Here is a 14,115-nt window from a genome sequence, read left to right on the forward strand (position 1 = left end):
CAGTAGAACTTCTGGTGTAAGGTTATTTCAATGGGCTTTATTCTCAAGTGACTGTACGTCAGATTACAACAGTGATGGAGTATAAGAGCCAGATAAGCCACAAATTAGGCTGTGCCAGTTAATCTGATTTTCCTTTTAAATACATGGTCATAACTGCTAGGAACAAAATTCCAGAAAGTAGAAATTCTAAACTAGCTATGGTTAAGCCACTGCTTTCGTTGTGTAATCCTTTTTTTGGCAGTGTGGGATATATTTTCCCATATGTTCACGTTGTAGCACAGTACTTTAGTGTTTATGTCAAGCTGGTTTTATTTGCTTGTTTGACACTCGTATGTTCAAGGAACATTTGTTTTCTGGTATAGATCTGGCATTGTAAATATAGGGGGTGGGTAACCCTACCCCACCCATTCAGCCCTAGCCGGTATGAGCCAGCACTGCTTCAGGTGCAGTGGCGAAGCTGCCACACTCTGCTTCCCTGCTCCCTTGTTAGGATTTCTCTGTTAGTCATTCATCAGCAACTAAGAGGGTTTTTTTAAAAAAAGGGTTTTATCTTTATTTAGCAACTAAGAGCTAATGTTCTTTTGATGGGCAAGTTCAATAATTACTTCATTTTCATTTGTAATGTAGGGTCCAAGGTAATTTTGGCCGGAGGCACCAAAGTTCCTTATTCTCACAAACCATTGCTACTATATAATGGAGAATTAACTTGTCAGACTCAAAGTGGGAAAACCAACAGTATCTTCCTTAATACGCATGGCTTCCTTGGCCCACTGAATAACTTGGAACGTAATGAGCTGAAACAAGTGCTTATACAGACTTTAATACTAAAAAGGTAGGCTTCCTTTCAATTCCAGTACACCATCGATACCCAAACATCCGAGATCTGACCATGCTTATTGTAGTTGTTGCCTTTGTTTTGTTAAAATTTTTGCATAGGTTTTCTGAGGCTTGGGAGGTGTGCAAACTTCTGAATGATCATTCAAGTTGGAATGAGCTTGCCAGAGCTTGCTTACACCACATGGAGTTGGAGTTTGCGACACGTGTTTACCGGACAATCAGAAATGTGGGAATGGTCATGTCGTTGGAGCAAATAAAGGTATACACATTTAAATATTACAGCCTGTTTGTTTGTTTGTTTGTTTGTTTTACTTACTTGCTGTGTGGGATTATTCTAGTCCATGGGTTGATATCTCAGAGCATAAGCTTGGGCAGAAGAACATGACTTCAGACCAAGTGCAAAGTATGATGTCAAAATCATTAGCAGTTGAATCTGGTAATAAAAACAACCCTGGTAAAGGGTTCCATCCCATACCTAGCAAAGTTCAAAAGCTTTCAAAATATTTTTAAGTGTGCTATGTCAATAAAATACAGTATTCTGATCTGATGGCTTCTTGAATTCATGAGGACTCTTATTCCACATGAATCCTCACGTTTTAAGTTCTCCTTTCCACAATCCCTGTCTAAGACTTTTCATTCCTTTGTGTATGAGCAGATGAAGCTCCTTTTCCTTGAGTCTTTTCTGACTTCCATATGCTATAGCAATGCATGTCTGGCAGCTTGTCTAATGTTAATCCAATATAATAGGGACTTCACACATTTCTGTGTTTTATTTTTCAGGGCATAGAAGACCACAACCTTCTAGCAGGGCATCTTGCCATGTATACAAATAACTTTAATTTGGCTCAGGATTTATATTTGTCATCTTCTTGCCCAATCGCCGCACTTGAGGTAATAAATTGAGCCACCTAATCTTTAATCAAATGGGGCAGGGGATCATAATCCTTTCCATTTAAATCAACACTTCTTTTGTTAATAGATGAGGAGAGATCTACAGCACTGGGATAATGCACTTCAGCTAGCTAAACGCTTGGCACCAGATAACATCCCCTTATTATCGAAGGAGTATGCTGTGCAGCTGGAATTCACGTATGTTCTCTCTTAAAAGCCTATCAAATCTAGCTTTTGTCATAGAAAACTATTATTGGCTTGCATGGTGTTGGAAAACAAAGTTTGGAAGCATTTGAGAAAGGGCAAGGTAGTTAATGTAGCTCAGGCTGGGGTTTGATATGGGGATAGTGGCTGCTGTTCATGTACTTCGTAGAAGAGAAGTCTGGAAAGTTAAAACCCCTTATCAAACAGCCAGGTCACTATAGATCGGTGTAGAGTCAATGTAGTGCAGACATTTTGGACTACAACTTTCATCATCCCTCGGGCTGGGGTGTTGTTTGGACGGTTTTGTTGGATGGGGGTTATTGCTGCTGGCTTTTTGTATCTTTATTTTAGGTCGTCTTGTGATTTAGGTGGAAATTGTTCAGTTTGGTTATTTTTAAAAATGTTTGTTTTACTGTTTTTGACTACTTTTTGACCACTACTTTTGTAGTTAAATATTTTTTCCGTGTTGCAAGCAACCTTGGGCATGGTTTGAACTTTGGGAAGGCGGCTTACTAATAAAATTATGACCATTGGCCTTGCTGACTGGGGCTGATGGGAATTGTAGTCCTCAACTGGACACCATGTTGGTTACACCTGCGCAAGTTGATCTCTTTAAACAATTAAAAAAGGTTGGGTTGAGAAAAATTAGAAGTTCTGGGAATCCATGCTGAGGCGCAAGGAGCCAGCAACTTCTACCAGCATCTATCTGTAAGCTAAACCAGAAAAGGGGTTGGGTGATGGTACCTTAATGAAGACCTAACAGCTAGTGAGGGTGGGCTTCCAATACAGGCAATTGTTTGGTTGGCTCCACCCTTGCTGCGCCTAGCAGCAAAAGCACACAGCTCGACACAGTCTTCTTTATGACTTTTAGGTGTCATTTCTACTGATATTGGACTTCACACTCATAAAGCCATCTATCTGGAAGTCCCCTAAGAATCCCTTCAGTGTCTCATTCCTAAGAATCCCATCAGTGTCTCATTCATGTCATAATATAACTGTCAATATATGTATAATACAATCTCACTTTTTATTTTAGGGGTGATTATGTGAATGCTTTGGCCCATTATGAGAAAGGGATTACAGGTGATAGTAAGGTAACACTCTATTGTTGGTGATGACATTATGCTGGACTTTCACCCATTTAGTTAATTATTTTAATGATTTGCTTTAAAATCTTACTTCTTTAAAATCTTACTGTAAATATTTATTTGGCTGAGGCTGATCTTGGATTAGAAATGTATTTTGTCACTTGAGCTGCAAAATATAAAAGCAGGAGATCGCTGTTGAAATAGTCGCTTTACAGACCCCTGATTCTTCATTTACCACAATTTTGGCACAGAAGAATAGAGTGGTTTGTTTTTTGCTCACTTAATTAGATAAATATTTGCTTTGTATTTATATTATTTTAAAGGGTAACTGGTAGGACAGTTGATCTGAGAGAACTCTTGTTATAAGGGAGTGTATTATTTTATTTTCTGTGGATGTGTTTGAAAACTGGTATGGTGCATCTTAACTACTTTTTGCAAATGACAATATTATTAAAAAAATAGTTAACTAGTCTAAATAGGAAGAAAACCCTTCTATTTTATAACTTTTCCCTTCAATACTTCCGGAATAATGGTTGCTGCGTTTTCAAACTCTGTCTTTATTTTCTTCAAGTGTGTGTATTTTTCCCATATTTTTTATTGGTGCATGTTTATGCCATACTCCTTGTTGCCAGTTCCAAGAGCATGATGAGGCCTGCCTAGCTGGAGTTGCCCAAATGTCCATTCGCATGGGTGACATTCGCCGGGGTGTTAACCAAGCCATCAAACATCCGAGCAGGATGTTGAAAAGAGACTGTGGAGCTATTCTGGAGAGCATGAAGGTAGCTAGTGCTTTGAATACAGAAAGGAAAAGATTCACAGTATGAGTTTGCATGCTTTAGACTAACTTTTGTTTCCCTGTTTGTTTTACAGCAATTTTCAGAAGCTGCCCAGCTCTATGAAAAAGGGCAGTATTACGACAAAGCAGCATCGGTATATATCCGGTGCAAAAACTGGTAAGCTCCGGTGTTACATTCCTTTAAAATTACAGCACAAGGATAGGGAACCTGTGGCCCTTCACATGGAGTTAGATTCCAGATCCCATCAGCCCCAGCCTGCATGAATAATTGTCTGGGCAAATGTGTGGATAGCTCAGTTGGTTAGAGCGTGGTGCTGATGACATCAAGGTTGCAGGTTTGATCCCCATATGGGACACCTGCATATTCCTGCATTGCAGGGGGTTGGCCTAGATGATCCTCAGAGTCCCTTCCAACTCAACATTTCTAGGATTCTCTTGCTTTCCTGAACCAGTAGTCACTTTTCTAGCTTTTTGAGATTTCACTCAATTCCCAAGCATATTATCTCAGCTGTTAAGAGCTTGAAACATTGCTTTTTAAGAAGAAAGAAATGTAAAATTGTTGGGAAGCTGAATTGCCACATTCTGCACTTTTTCTACACTTCACCAGTATCACAACATGATGATCCAGAATAGCTCTTCTGTGAACTGGAGGGCTGAGATTTAGCAGAATCCCCACTTAGGGAACAAGCAGGGGAGCTGATTTCCACCAGTTCCCCCTTCCCCATGGAACCTGCCCCACTTCTCATGCTGCTCTGAAGGTCCTCTGACCCCCCTGGACCAAAGAGGAGATTGGGGGTGGTGCACACAAGGCTACAAGGGGAAGGAGGAATCAGCAAAAAACCATCTTCCCTCCATTCTGTGAATGAGTGGTCTGTGGATGGAGTTTTGTTCATGGAACCCTGTGATAAATGTTGTTGTTTAGACGTTTAGTCATGTCCGACTCTTTGTGACCCCATGGACCAGAGCACGCCAGGCACTCCTGTCTTCCACTGCCTCCCGCAGTTTGGTCAAACTCATGCTGGTAGCTTCGAGAACACTATCCAACCATCTCATCCTCTGTCGTCCCCTTCTCCTTGTGTCCTCAATCTCTCCCAACATCAGGGTCTTTTCCAGGGAATCTTCTCATGAGGTGGCCAAAGTATTGGAACCTCAGCTTCACAATCTGTCCTTCTAGTGAGCACTCAGGGCTGATTTCCTTAAGAATGCATAGGTTTGGTCTTCTTGCAGGGTCTCCTCCAGCACCATAATTCAAAAGCATCAATTCTTCGACGATCAGCCTGTGATAAATAAGATACCCAATTACCCTAGTTTGAAGCAGTGCCCTATGTTCATCAGTTATCTTAATTCTTTGTATGATGGAATTGGGGCAGGGGTGAGAGAAAGCAATTAAAATAATGTGCGTGTGTGAAATTACAGTTATAAAATAGAACTGTTTCTGTTGTCCAGGGCAAAGGTTGGTGAGCTTCTCCCTCACGTATCTTCTCAAAAGATACACCTTCAATATGCCAAAGCAAAGGAGGCAGATGGCAGGTATATATATTCCTTTCTGAAGTCAAATCTGATGCGACAGTCATACTTACATTGGAGTTCGGGGCGGGTTGCTCTGCCAAGTTCAGCAGAACTTTGATCAGAGAAAGTGTGGGAAGGGTAGCAGCTGAACATTGAAACATTTGAGGATTGAAAATTAATTACTTATTGCCATTATTTCTGTCCTGCTTTCCAGGATACAAGTCCACAATAAACAACATTATTAAAAACTCATCATGAGCCTTCCCAAGGCAGCTGATGGTATAGCAGTCGTCCAGTAGGGAGGGAATAATCCAGCCAGAGCTGACCGAGGTGGTATTCACCTGCCTCCTGCTCTCTCCTGGAATCCCTCCCACAGGACAGCTGATGGAAGAAAGGCCCTCTTTTTCTGCTGAAGTTTTCAAATCAACTACCAATGTGATATGACATGTTGTTTTTCCTTTAAGGAACAACCAAACAAAAAAACTTGTTTCCAGAATTAATATTGCCTCTTGTTTTTATCCCTTACAAGAGCAGATGGAAAAGGTTCAAAAAGCGTTTGTTCTCCCCGCTCCATCTCCTTTATTTCAGATTTGCTAATCTCTGCTAGCAACTTAGCATCTATAGAGAGAGCATGAAATCACTGCCCCCTGCCTCATTATTGTTCAGTTCATCTGGACTTTGCATGTGATTTAATTTTATATAGCAAAACTTAAGCAACAATAATTTGTTTAGTCCATAAAGAGTGTGCTAATTTGAAAGTTATTATTTCTTGTTAGAAGGAATTGGCATCTTTAATAGCCCCCCCCCCAATCAAATATGGGAAGGTAGAATACAGAATATTTCTTACCACAGTTTTTAAAAAGCCTTTAAACCTGGATACTCACCAATACTGGTTGTTCCTAGTTTTTTTTAAGATGGATTTTATTTGACAACTGGTTTTGATTGTCAGCTGTTGAGAGAAAAAGTGTTATAGTCTAGCTCTATAAGGGAATATTTGCTGTTGCTAGGTACAAACTGGAAGAAAACTCATCTTTAAATTTTGTCAGAGTCAGATTTGAGACAAGACACTTGTAAACAGAATAGCATCAAAATTAATAGGAGCCCCTCCCAAAAAAGTTTTGGAAACCATTTGGCTCCATGAGTCTCTGTGGTAAGAGTTAATAGTACCTGATATAAGGTATAAGGTATATCTGATATAAGATTGCATGGGGTTGTTTCCAGACTTAGTCACACTTAAAGTAAACACACTGAAATCAATGTGCTTTTTGATGATAATAATAATAATAACAGCAATTAATAATCAATAAATAATAATTAATAATTAGTCATGATCCAACCTATATTGCATAAATTGGTTACCAGATACCAGCAAAAGAATAATTTATCCTTATTTAGTAAAGTGTTTTTAAATGAGTAACAGCCAGTAGCCCTGGGAGTTTTGAGGACTGAACCTGAAGTGTCTATAATGATCTCTCTTTCTAGATACAAAGAAGCCGTCTTGGCCTACGCAAATGCCAAGCAGTGGGACAGCGTCATCCGGCTATATTTGGATCACCTTAATAACCCAGAGAAAGCTGTTAGCATTGTCAGGGAGACACAGTCACTTGAGGGAGCCAAGATGGTAGCCAGGTAACTGCAGTTATAGTATCTAGTTTTCAGACTTTGAACAGAGTTCTAACTCTGTAAAATTGGTCAGATGATATATGTGCAAAACCCAGTCTCTACAATTTGCTTTTAAAATATTTTGTTTGACTCTATTCAAATGAGAGAGGCTAAAAAAAAACATTTTTTAAAACAATAATAGAAAAGAGCCCCTAGCTTTTGGAAAAGGTTTTTTTTAAAAAAATCCATTTCAAACAGTTCTGATGGAGAGTCTGAGCTTTAAGAGTATAAATTCCTTTTGACATGTACCAACCCTATTTAACTTTTATTTTAATGTTTGCTTTCTAGTTGTAGTAACGAAAGCAAAAGCAAACTTTTATTGATTCTATGATATGATTTTATGTACATCTTTATATGCAATTTACATGGATTTTGTTTTGTTCTCTTTTGATGTTGTCTAAGACTAATTTCAGGAATAGAAAAGAGCGTATTGAATATTTTTTTCATAATTTTTTCCCTGAAAGTGCCAGATACAATTTTGTATCTAGTTTTCCTGCAGAAAAACATTTCAGGACTAATGTGATCTTTCCAAATGGAGTATTTCACCTTCCACCCCAAATCAGAGGTTGAGAACCTGGGGCTTTCACCTGTGAGCGCTCCAGTTGGAGAACACCCTTTACCAAAGGTATCATGGGCTTTGAAGATGCTTGAACTGAGGACAAAAGGGAGAAATGTGCTAAGTGGAGGGCACACTTGCCAAACCCTCACCATGATCAACTCCTGCCCGGAAACCTATGTCCCCACTGTGGAAGGACGTGTGGATCCAGAATTGGCCTCCACAGTCATGTAATGGACTCACTGTTATGATCGTGTTCATGGAAGACAATCTTACTCGGCTACGAGTGATCACCAAAGAAGGAAGAAGACTATTTGGGGGGGCTGAATAGGAACCAACTCATGCGGCTCTGCTTGCCTGACTCCTAATGAGCTTGCAAGCAAGAATCTCTGCACCTGCCCACATCATAGCATTGGTGGGAGCAAGATCATGCCCTCGGTTTTTAAAGCACTGTATAGCATGTAGTGTTTTTTTTAACTTGTTATTAATGAATAATGATGATATAGTAGGCTCAGAGATATGATTGTTGAAAATCTGCCCTGAAGAGTAAGCTTAAGGCAGCTTACAACTGGTTATGGGATGTAATGAGAAATGCTGCTTCAGTGTTAAAAATATTGTGGATGCTCCTGCAAATCATTACATGGATTTCATGGATTCTGTTCATTATACTTTAAAATAGTATAACAGATTTGTTAATTTGGTTTAGATTCTTTCTGCAATTGGGTGACTATGGTTCTGCCATCCAGTTTTTGGTGATGTCCAAGTGTAACAACGAAGCTTTCTCGCTGGCCCAGCAGCACAATAAGATGGAGATCTATGCTGATATAATTAGTGAGTATTGCAGCCTCTTGGATACTGTTTACCACTGGAAAAACACTGCCAGTGCAATCCTATACATGTCTAATCAGAAGCAGGAGCAACCCAGTCAGTTGGATGGGGTACAAATAATGAAATTATTATTGTAATAAAGTCCAATTGACTTTCTTTCTCTCCCCCCCCCCATCTATTGCAGGTTCTGAGGACACCACTAATGAAGATTACCAAAGCATTGCCTTATATTTTGAAGGAGAGAAGAAACATTTTCAGGCGGGCAGATTTTTTCTTCTGTGTGGTCAATATGCACGGGTTAGTATAGAAACTTGCTGAGTCAGACTAAGGGCCAACCTAGACGGGACATGGGAGATCTGTGCTCTTCCAACGTCATTTTCTTTGCTTTGAAAATAACTGCATTGGGTCTAATTTAGATCAGAACTGAAATGCTGGGGATGGAAGACAGGTGCCTGTAAAAAAAATTGTCCATGCCTAATAGCAGTTTACAGATATTTAAAGGACGGGGTCAGGGCGGGGAGAGGAAGAGAGAAAGACATAGGACTCTCCCACTATATTCTCCCTGTAATTTCATTCAATAGCAGCACTGCTCCCAGTTCCACACTTCTCATTAGCCCAGTTCTGCACATTTCTCGTGTTGTTCTGGCTGAAAGGTGACTCTTGCTTGCCAGGATGGAGAGAGAGGTGTGTCTGACCACACCTGTTTTTGCCACACTCGCCATTGGTACGTGGACTTGGGAAGGTTGTCCACGAGGAAATGTGGCCCTCATGATTAAAAGAGGAGGCGAGATTTAGGCAATACATTTAGCACCAAAGCTTCCTAGACAACTGTTTAGGAGAGCACAAAATGCTGCTATATTGTGTGTATTATCCAGTTAAGAACCTGAACATCTTTCATGAAGTAGAGACATTGGGGAATTAGGCTGATGCTGTGTTTTGGGGGCATATCTAGATCTCCCGGCCATTTTTAAAACTACCAACCTAGTCAGCCAATTGGTTAACATTAATTTCTAGCTTTTGAAGCACTTAGTAACATAAGGCACATTCTCCTTAGAAATGCAGATGATTTGAAGAGTAATTTGTTTGCAGAGAAATACTCAGATATAAGGCATTAAGTGCTGTATGTGTTTTTTTTAGGCATTAAAGCACTTTCTGAAAAATCCAAATGCAGATGATACTATGGCTATAGAAATGGCAATAGAAACGGTAAGAAACATCATTTAGGAAGGAGAGGATTCTTCCTTTTACCAGAAACTCAGTATCATTGCTATAATTGATTAAGCAGAGAACCAATGCCAGACTATTTGTTTTATATTTATTTTACAGCCTGTATTTTACTTTTCTTCCAAAATTGTAACCCTTATTATGTTAAATATCCTCTACTTTAGACCCTTCAATGTGGTATAATTACTTGTAAATAACAGATTTGTAGGCCTGGGATACCAAATTATTTGCGGCTTGACTGTATAAGTGTTGTTCATTTCACATTAAAAGAACCTTCCCTACAGTGTGTTGTGTTACTCCATTCACAATTTATTTTCAATAGGTAGGACAGGCGAAAGATGAAGCTTTGACCAATCAGCTTATAAATCACCTTATGGGAGAGAGTGATGGAATACCAAAGGTACTAAATTCCAAATATAGATCTATGTTTAATATAATTGTTCCTCTATTAGTTTGGGTTTTTTTAAATGAAATGGCCTCTGGTCTAGATTTTCAAACTCAGACCCTATCTGCACTATACAGTGGTGCCCCACAAGACGAAAAACCCGCTAGACGAAAGGGTTTTCCGTTTTGGAGGTGCTCCGCAAGACGAATTTCCCTATGGGCTTGCTTCGCAAGACGAAAATGTCTTGCGAGTTTTTCCGACTTTTTCCCCCTCCCCCCCTTTTTCTAAGCCGCTTATCCACTAAGCCGCTAATAGCCGCTAAGCCGCTAATAGCGCTAATCCGCTAAGCCGCTAATGGGCTTGCTTCGCAAGACAAAAAAACCGCTAGACGAAGAGACTCGCGGAACGGATTCTTTTCATCTTGCGAGGCCCCACTGTACATTTAAAGCAGTACCATACCACTTTAAACAGTTCTGGCTTCCCCAAAAGAATCCTGGGCAGTGTAGTTTCTACAGAATGCTGAGAGTTGTTAGTGGGCCACTATTCTCCACACAGAACTACAATTCCCAGAGCCCCTTGGGAAGAGAAATTAATTGTTAAACGTCTTTGACAATTGGCAAACCTAGATTTGCCTTAATGTAATGTAATGGGTTGTAGAGCATAGCTGTCAACTTTTCCCTTGTGAGGAATCCTATTCGGAATAAGGGAATCTCCCTTAAAAGAGAAAAGTTGACAGCTATGGTGTAGAGCGGCCCTAGTTTCAGGGTAGCAATTTACCTGTACGGACTGTTGCTTTTTTTGTCTGTTTCTGAGAGACTGACGGTGTCCTTACTGCATTAGACCTGAATTTTGCCTATAATCTGTGGTTCATTGGCAGAGAAATTGGAATAAAAGTCTAAGACAAGGAGGCAGAGGAATTCTGGCAAATTGTATAAGAACTGAGCTGTGGTTGCTGCTGGCAGTATACCAAAAGCTAGTTTCCTTAAAAATATTCTCTGTGCTAAGACTGATGTTGGGTCTGGTTCTATTTTGCTGTGTATTTGTCATCTCTGCACATTTCTTCCTCTTACATAAAATTGGGATGGGAAATGCTTTGAAACCAAATCCATTTTTAATAGTAGACATAGTTTTACCTTGTGTAATCATGCTCATTACTTTATTTGAGAAGTTTTATTTGGAATAGTTCTATTTTCTCATTTAAAACCTTTGTTCTTCTAACTGCTATACTGCATCTGCCATAGTCTCTTTCTGTGAGTAATTTTTTTTTTTACTTTAACCAATCATAGCTGCTATTTAATAATTTATGAGGCTGCTTCCTTTAATATATGCACTTACTCAAGTGTAAGACCACTCAATGCGTAGGATTGTGCTGTAAAAGGACAAGACTCTACACTCATTGTTTGCATCATTTGTGGAAAATGACTTGTAGCTTTTCTGAACCCCTATCCCACAATGTTTTAGGATAATTTATAATGCTGGGGTTATGCTGACTTAACTAGTTTTCAACCCAGAACATATTCACAGTATCTAAACTATTTCAATCAGTATTAGCTAGATAACAGAGGAATATTAACTAATGTATACTGTAATACCTGCATGCTACAGTGTTCTAATACCATTTATGGCTTAACTTGTCCAATTTAAACATAGCTGTTTGGCATAAACTGATTTGATAAAAAGAAACAGAAATGTTTTATGTCTGGAAACTTTAAAGACAAATGCTTATTTATTTTTAAAAAAACTATGACAAAAACTATTACTAAAAATGGGAGGGAAAGCTGTATTTTTAAAAAAGCTATCACTAAAATATTTTTTCAGCTGACTGATTTTATTGTGTATTGCAAAATAACACTTCAAACCTGTGGAAATGTTCAGATTTTATGCGTGTATGGGAAGCTGTTCGACAAACTAGCTCAGTAGTGTAAAAAAATTGTGGAACCAAGGCTTTCCATATGCACACAGAAAATCTGGGCAAACGATGCTGTGCTTAAAGCTCAGCAGCTCCTCAACAGTTCTGCCTGAAGTATGGTTAAGATGCATGTGTGGATAAATAGACACTGTCTTCTCTTATTCATCTGTTTCCTTGCTCTAATAAAGGAAGCCAAGTATCTGTTTCGGCTGTACATGGCACTAAAGCAATACCGAGAAGCTGCCCGGACGGCCATAATAATTGCCAGAGAAGAGCAGTGTGCAGGTAAGGCACTTACACTTCCAGCAGTCTACAATGTTTGTGCACTTCTGTTTTGCTTGGAGCAACAAATACGACAAACGACAAGAGCAGGAGAGCGAATGAAGGGGAAGGAGACAACAGTGTGAAGCATCTTCAGTGCATTGCCTTTTCTCTGCATAAGCTAGAACTGGCATGGGGTTGAGATTTGTACCTTGTCTCTCATTTTCTCCCTGCGCTACAGCATTTCTTACTGCTTGTATTACCTACCTGTAGGCCTCCAGGTGCTTTTGGACTGCATCTCCCATCAGTCCCAGCCAGCATGACCAATGGTCAGGGATGATGGGAGCTCTGGTCCAATGGCATCTGAAGGGCCACAGGTTTCCTGTCCCTGCTCTAGACTTTGGTGGCTGGAGATGCAAATTGTTTTGGTGAGCATGATTTCACTAGACAAGTAGTGTCCGTGTAAGATGCCTTATATGCTGGCAGTTGCTAATACAGTCTTGCTGGTAAAGGTAAAGGTAAAGAGACCCCTGACTGTTAGGTCCAGTCGTGACCGATTCTGGGGTTGCGGCGCTCACTTTACTGGTCGAGGGAGCCGGCGTATAGCTTCTGGGTCATGTGGCCACCATGACTAAGCCGCTTCTGGCGAACTAGAGCAGCGCACGGAAACGCCATTTACCTTCCCGCTGGAGCGGTACCTAATTATCTACTTGCACTTTGACGTGCTTTCGAACTGCTAGGTTGGCAGGAGCTGGGACCGAGTAATGGGAGCTCACCCCGTTGCGGGGATTCGAACTGCTGACCTTCTGATCTGCAAGTCCTAGGCTCTTTGGTTTAACCCACAGTGCAACCCGCGTCCTGGCGATGCGGTCTTGCTAAATTTACTTAAATCAGCTGAAACTAAGAGAATCTGGAATATAAGGAGGCACAGTATCCTTCTGAAATCTAATTAGTATTTTTTGTCATTTATTTATGAAAAAGGGAACTACCGAAATGCCCATGATGTTCTCTTCAGTATGTATTCGGAGCTGAAAACCCAGAAAATCAAAATACCGTCTGAGATGGCTACAAACCTTATGATTCTACACAGCTATATTTTAGTAAAGGTAAAGCCTTGAAAATATTTATGGAAACTTGTGAAAAATGGAATGCATATTGCCCACCACTGCCTTTTCCTAATAGCTTAAGCGGATTCCTGATCACTTTGGGGAAATGTGTCTAAAATGCTTCATTGTTTAGCTCCAAAGTTCTCAAAGGGCCTCACACACTGTGTGTGTGTGTGTGTGTGTGTGTGTGTGTGTGTGTGAGAGAGAGAGAGAGAGAGAGAGAGAGCGCGCGCGCGCGCGCGCGCACCACATGGCTGGACAGACCTTCAAGATTGCAACTGTTTAGCTTTGTGAATAACTCCATTTCTCTCTCAGATTCACGTTAAATGTGGCGACCATTTGAAGGGAGCACGTATGCTCATTCGCGTGGCCAACAACATCAGCAAGTTTCCATCCCGTAAGTGTTAACTATACTGGGAAGTGGCATCTGCCGTTCTCAACCTTGCATTCCCAGACATGGTTGGACTACAACTCCCATCAGCCCTGGTCACTGGTCCTGGTAGCTATAGAGATGATGGGAGTTGTAGTCCCATGACATCTGGGGACCCAAGGTTGAGAAAAGCTGCATTATGTAGACCAGCTGTTAATGGGGGTTATTACTTCCTCTTTGCGTCATATAATTGATCAGATGACCAGAGAGGGGACGATTGGCTTCCCTGTCAGGGCACTGGATGGGCAGAAAGCTAAACCTCTGCCAACTCCAGCAGTATGTCTACTTCAACTTTTCTTTTTGCTGCCACCATCACAATTGATATGGTCTTGAGTGGGGAGCAGAAAACTTGCTTGGAGGCCCATACCAGACCACCAGGTCGGGGGTTAACCATTGCTGCTTTAGGAATTACTCCCAGTTTAGTGAATT

At 40.5% G+C, this 14,115-nt stretch overlaps 1 protein-coding gene across 4 annotated transcripts in view; it reads left to right on the forward strand.

The window, feature by feature from the left end:
• The window catches only part of WDR19 (WD repeat domain 19), a 39,803-nt gene that overhangs the window by 17,881 nt on the left and 7,807 nt on the right, over nucleotides 1-14,115 (forward strand). For all 4 annotated transcript variants that reach the window (XM_081875633.1, XM_081875636.1, XM_081875634.1 and 1 more), the window contains 16 exons: nucleotides 628-832; nucleotides 937-1,096; nucleotides 1,618-1,728; nucleotides 1,817-1,926; nucleotides 2,969-3,026; nucleotides 3,653-3,799; nucleotides 3,891-3,973; nucleotides 5,263-5,346; nucleotides 6,808-6,954; nucleotides 8,250-8,374; nucleotides 8,556-8,668; nucleotides 9,509-9,577; nucleotides 9,918-9,995; nucleotides 12,078-12,174; nucleotides 13,132-13,256; nucleotides 13,572-13,653. In XM_081875633.1, the coding sequence (XP_081731759.1) occupies nucleotides 628-832; nucleotides 937-1,096; nucleotides 1,618-1,728; nucleotides 1,817-1,926; nucleotides 2,969-3,026; nucleotides 3,653-3,799; nucleotides 3,891-3,973; nucleotides 5,263-5,346; nucleotides 6,808-6,954; nucleotides 8,250-8,374; nucleotides 8,556-8,668; nucleotides 9,509-9,577; nucleotides 9,918-9,995; nucleotides 12,078-12,174; nucleotides 13,132-13,256; nucleotides 13,572-13,653 (1,794 nt within the window). The remainder of the gene's footprint in view (nucleotides 1-627; nucleotides 833-936; nucleotides 1,097-1,617; nucleotides 1,729-1,816; nucleotides 1,927-2,968; nucleotides 3,027-3,652; nucleotides 3,800-3,890; nucleotides 3,974-5,262; nucleotides 5,347-6,807; nucleotides 6,955-8,249; nucleotides 8,375-8,555; nucleotides 8,669-9,508; nucleotides 9,578-9,917; nucleotides 9,996-12,077; nucleotides 12,175-13,131; nucleotides 13,257-13,571; nucleotides 13,654-14,115) is intronic.

Source organism: Podarcis erhardii (assembly GCF_964252035.2).
Source record: "Podarcis erhardii genome assembly, chromosome: 9".
NCBI lineage: Eukaryota > Metazoa > Chordata > Lepidosauria > Squamata > Lacertidae > Podarcis > Podarcis erhardii.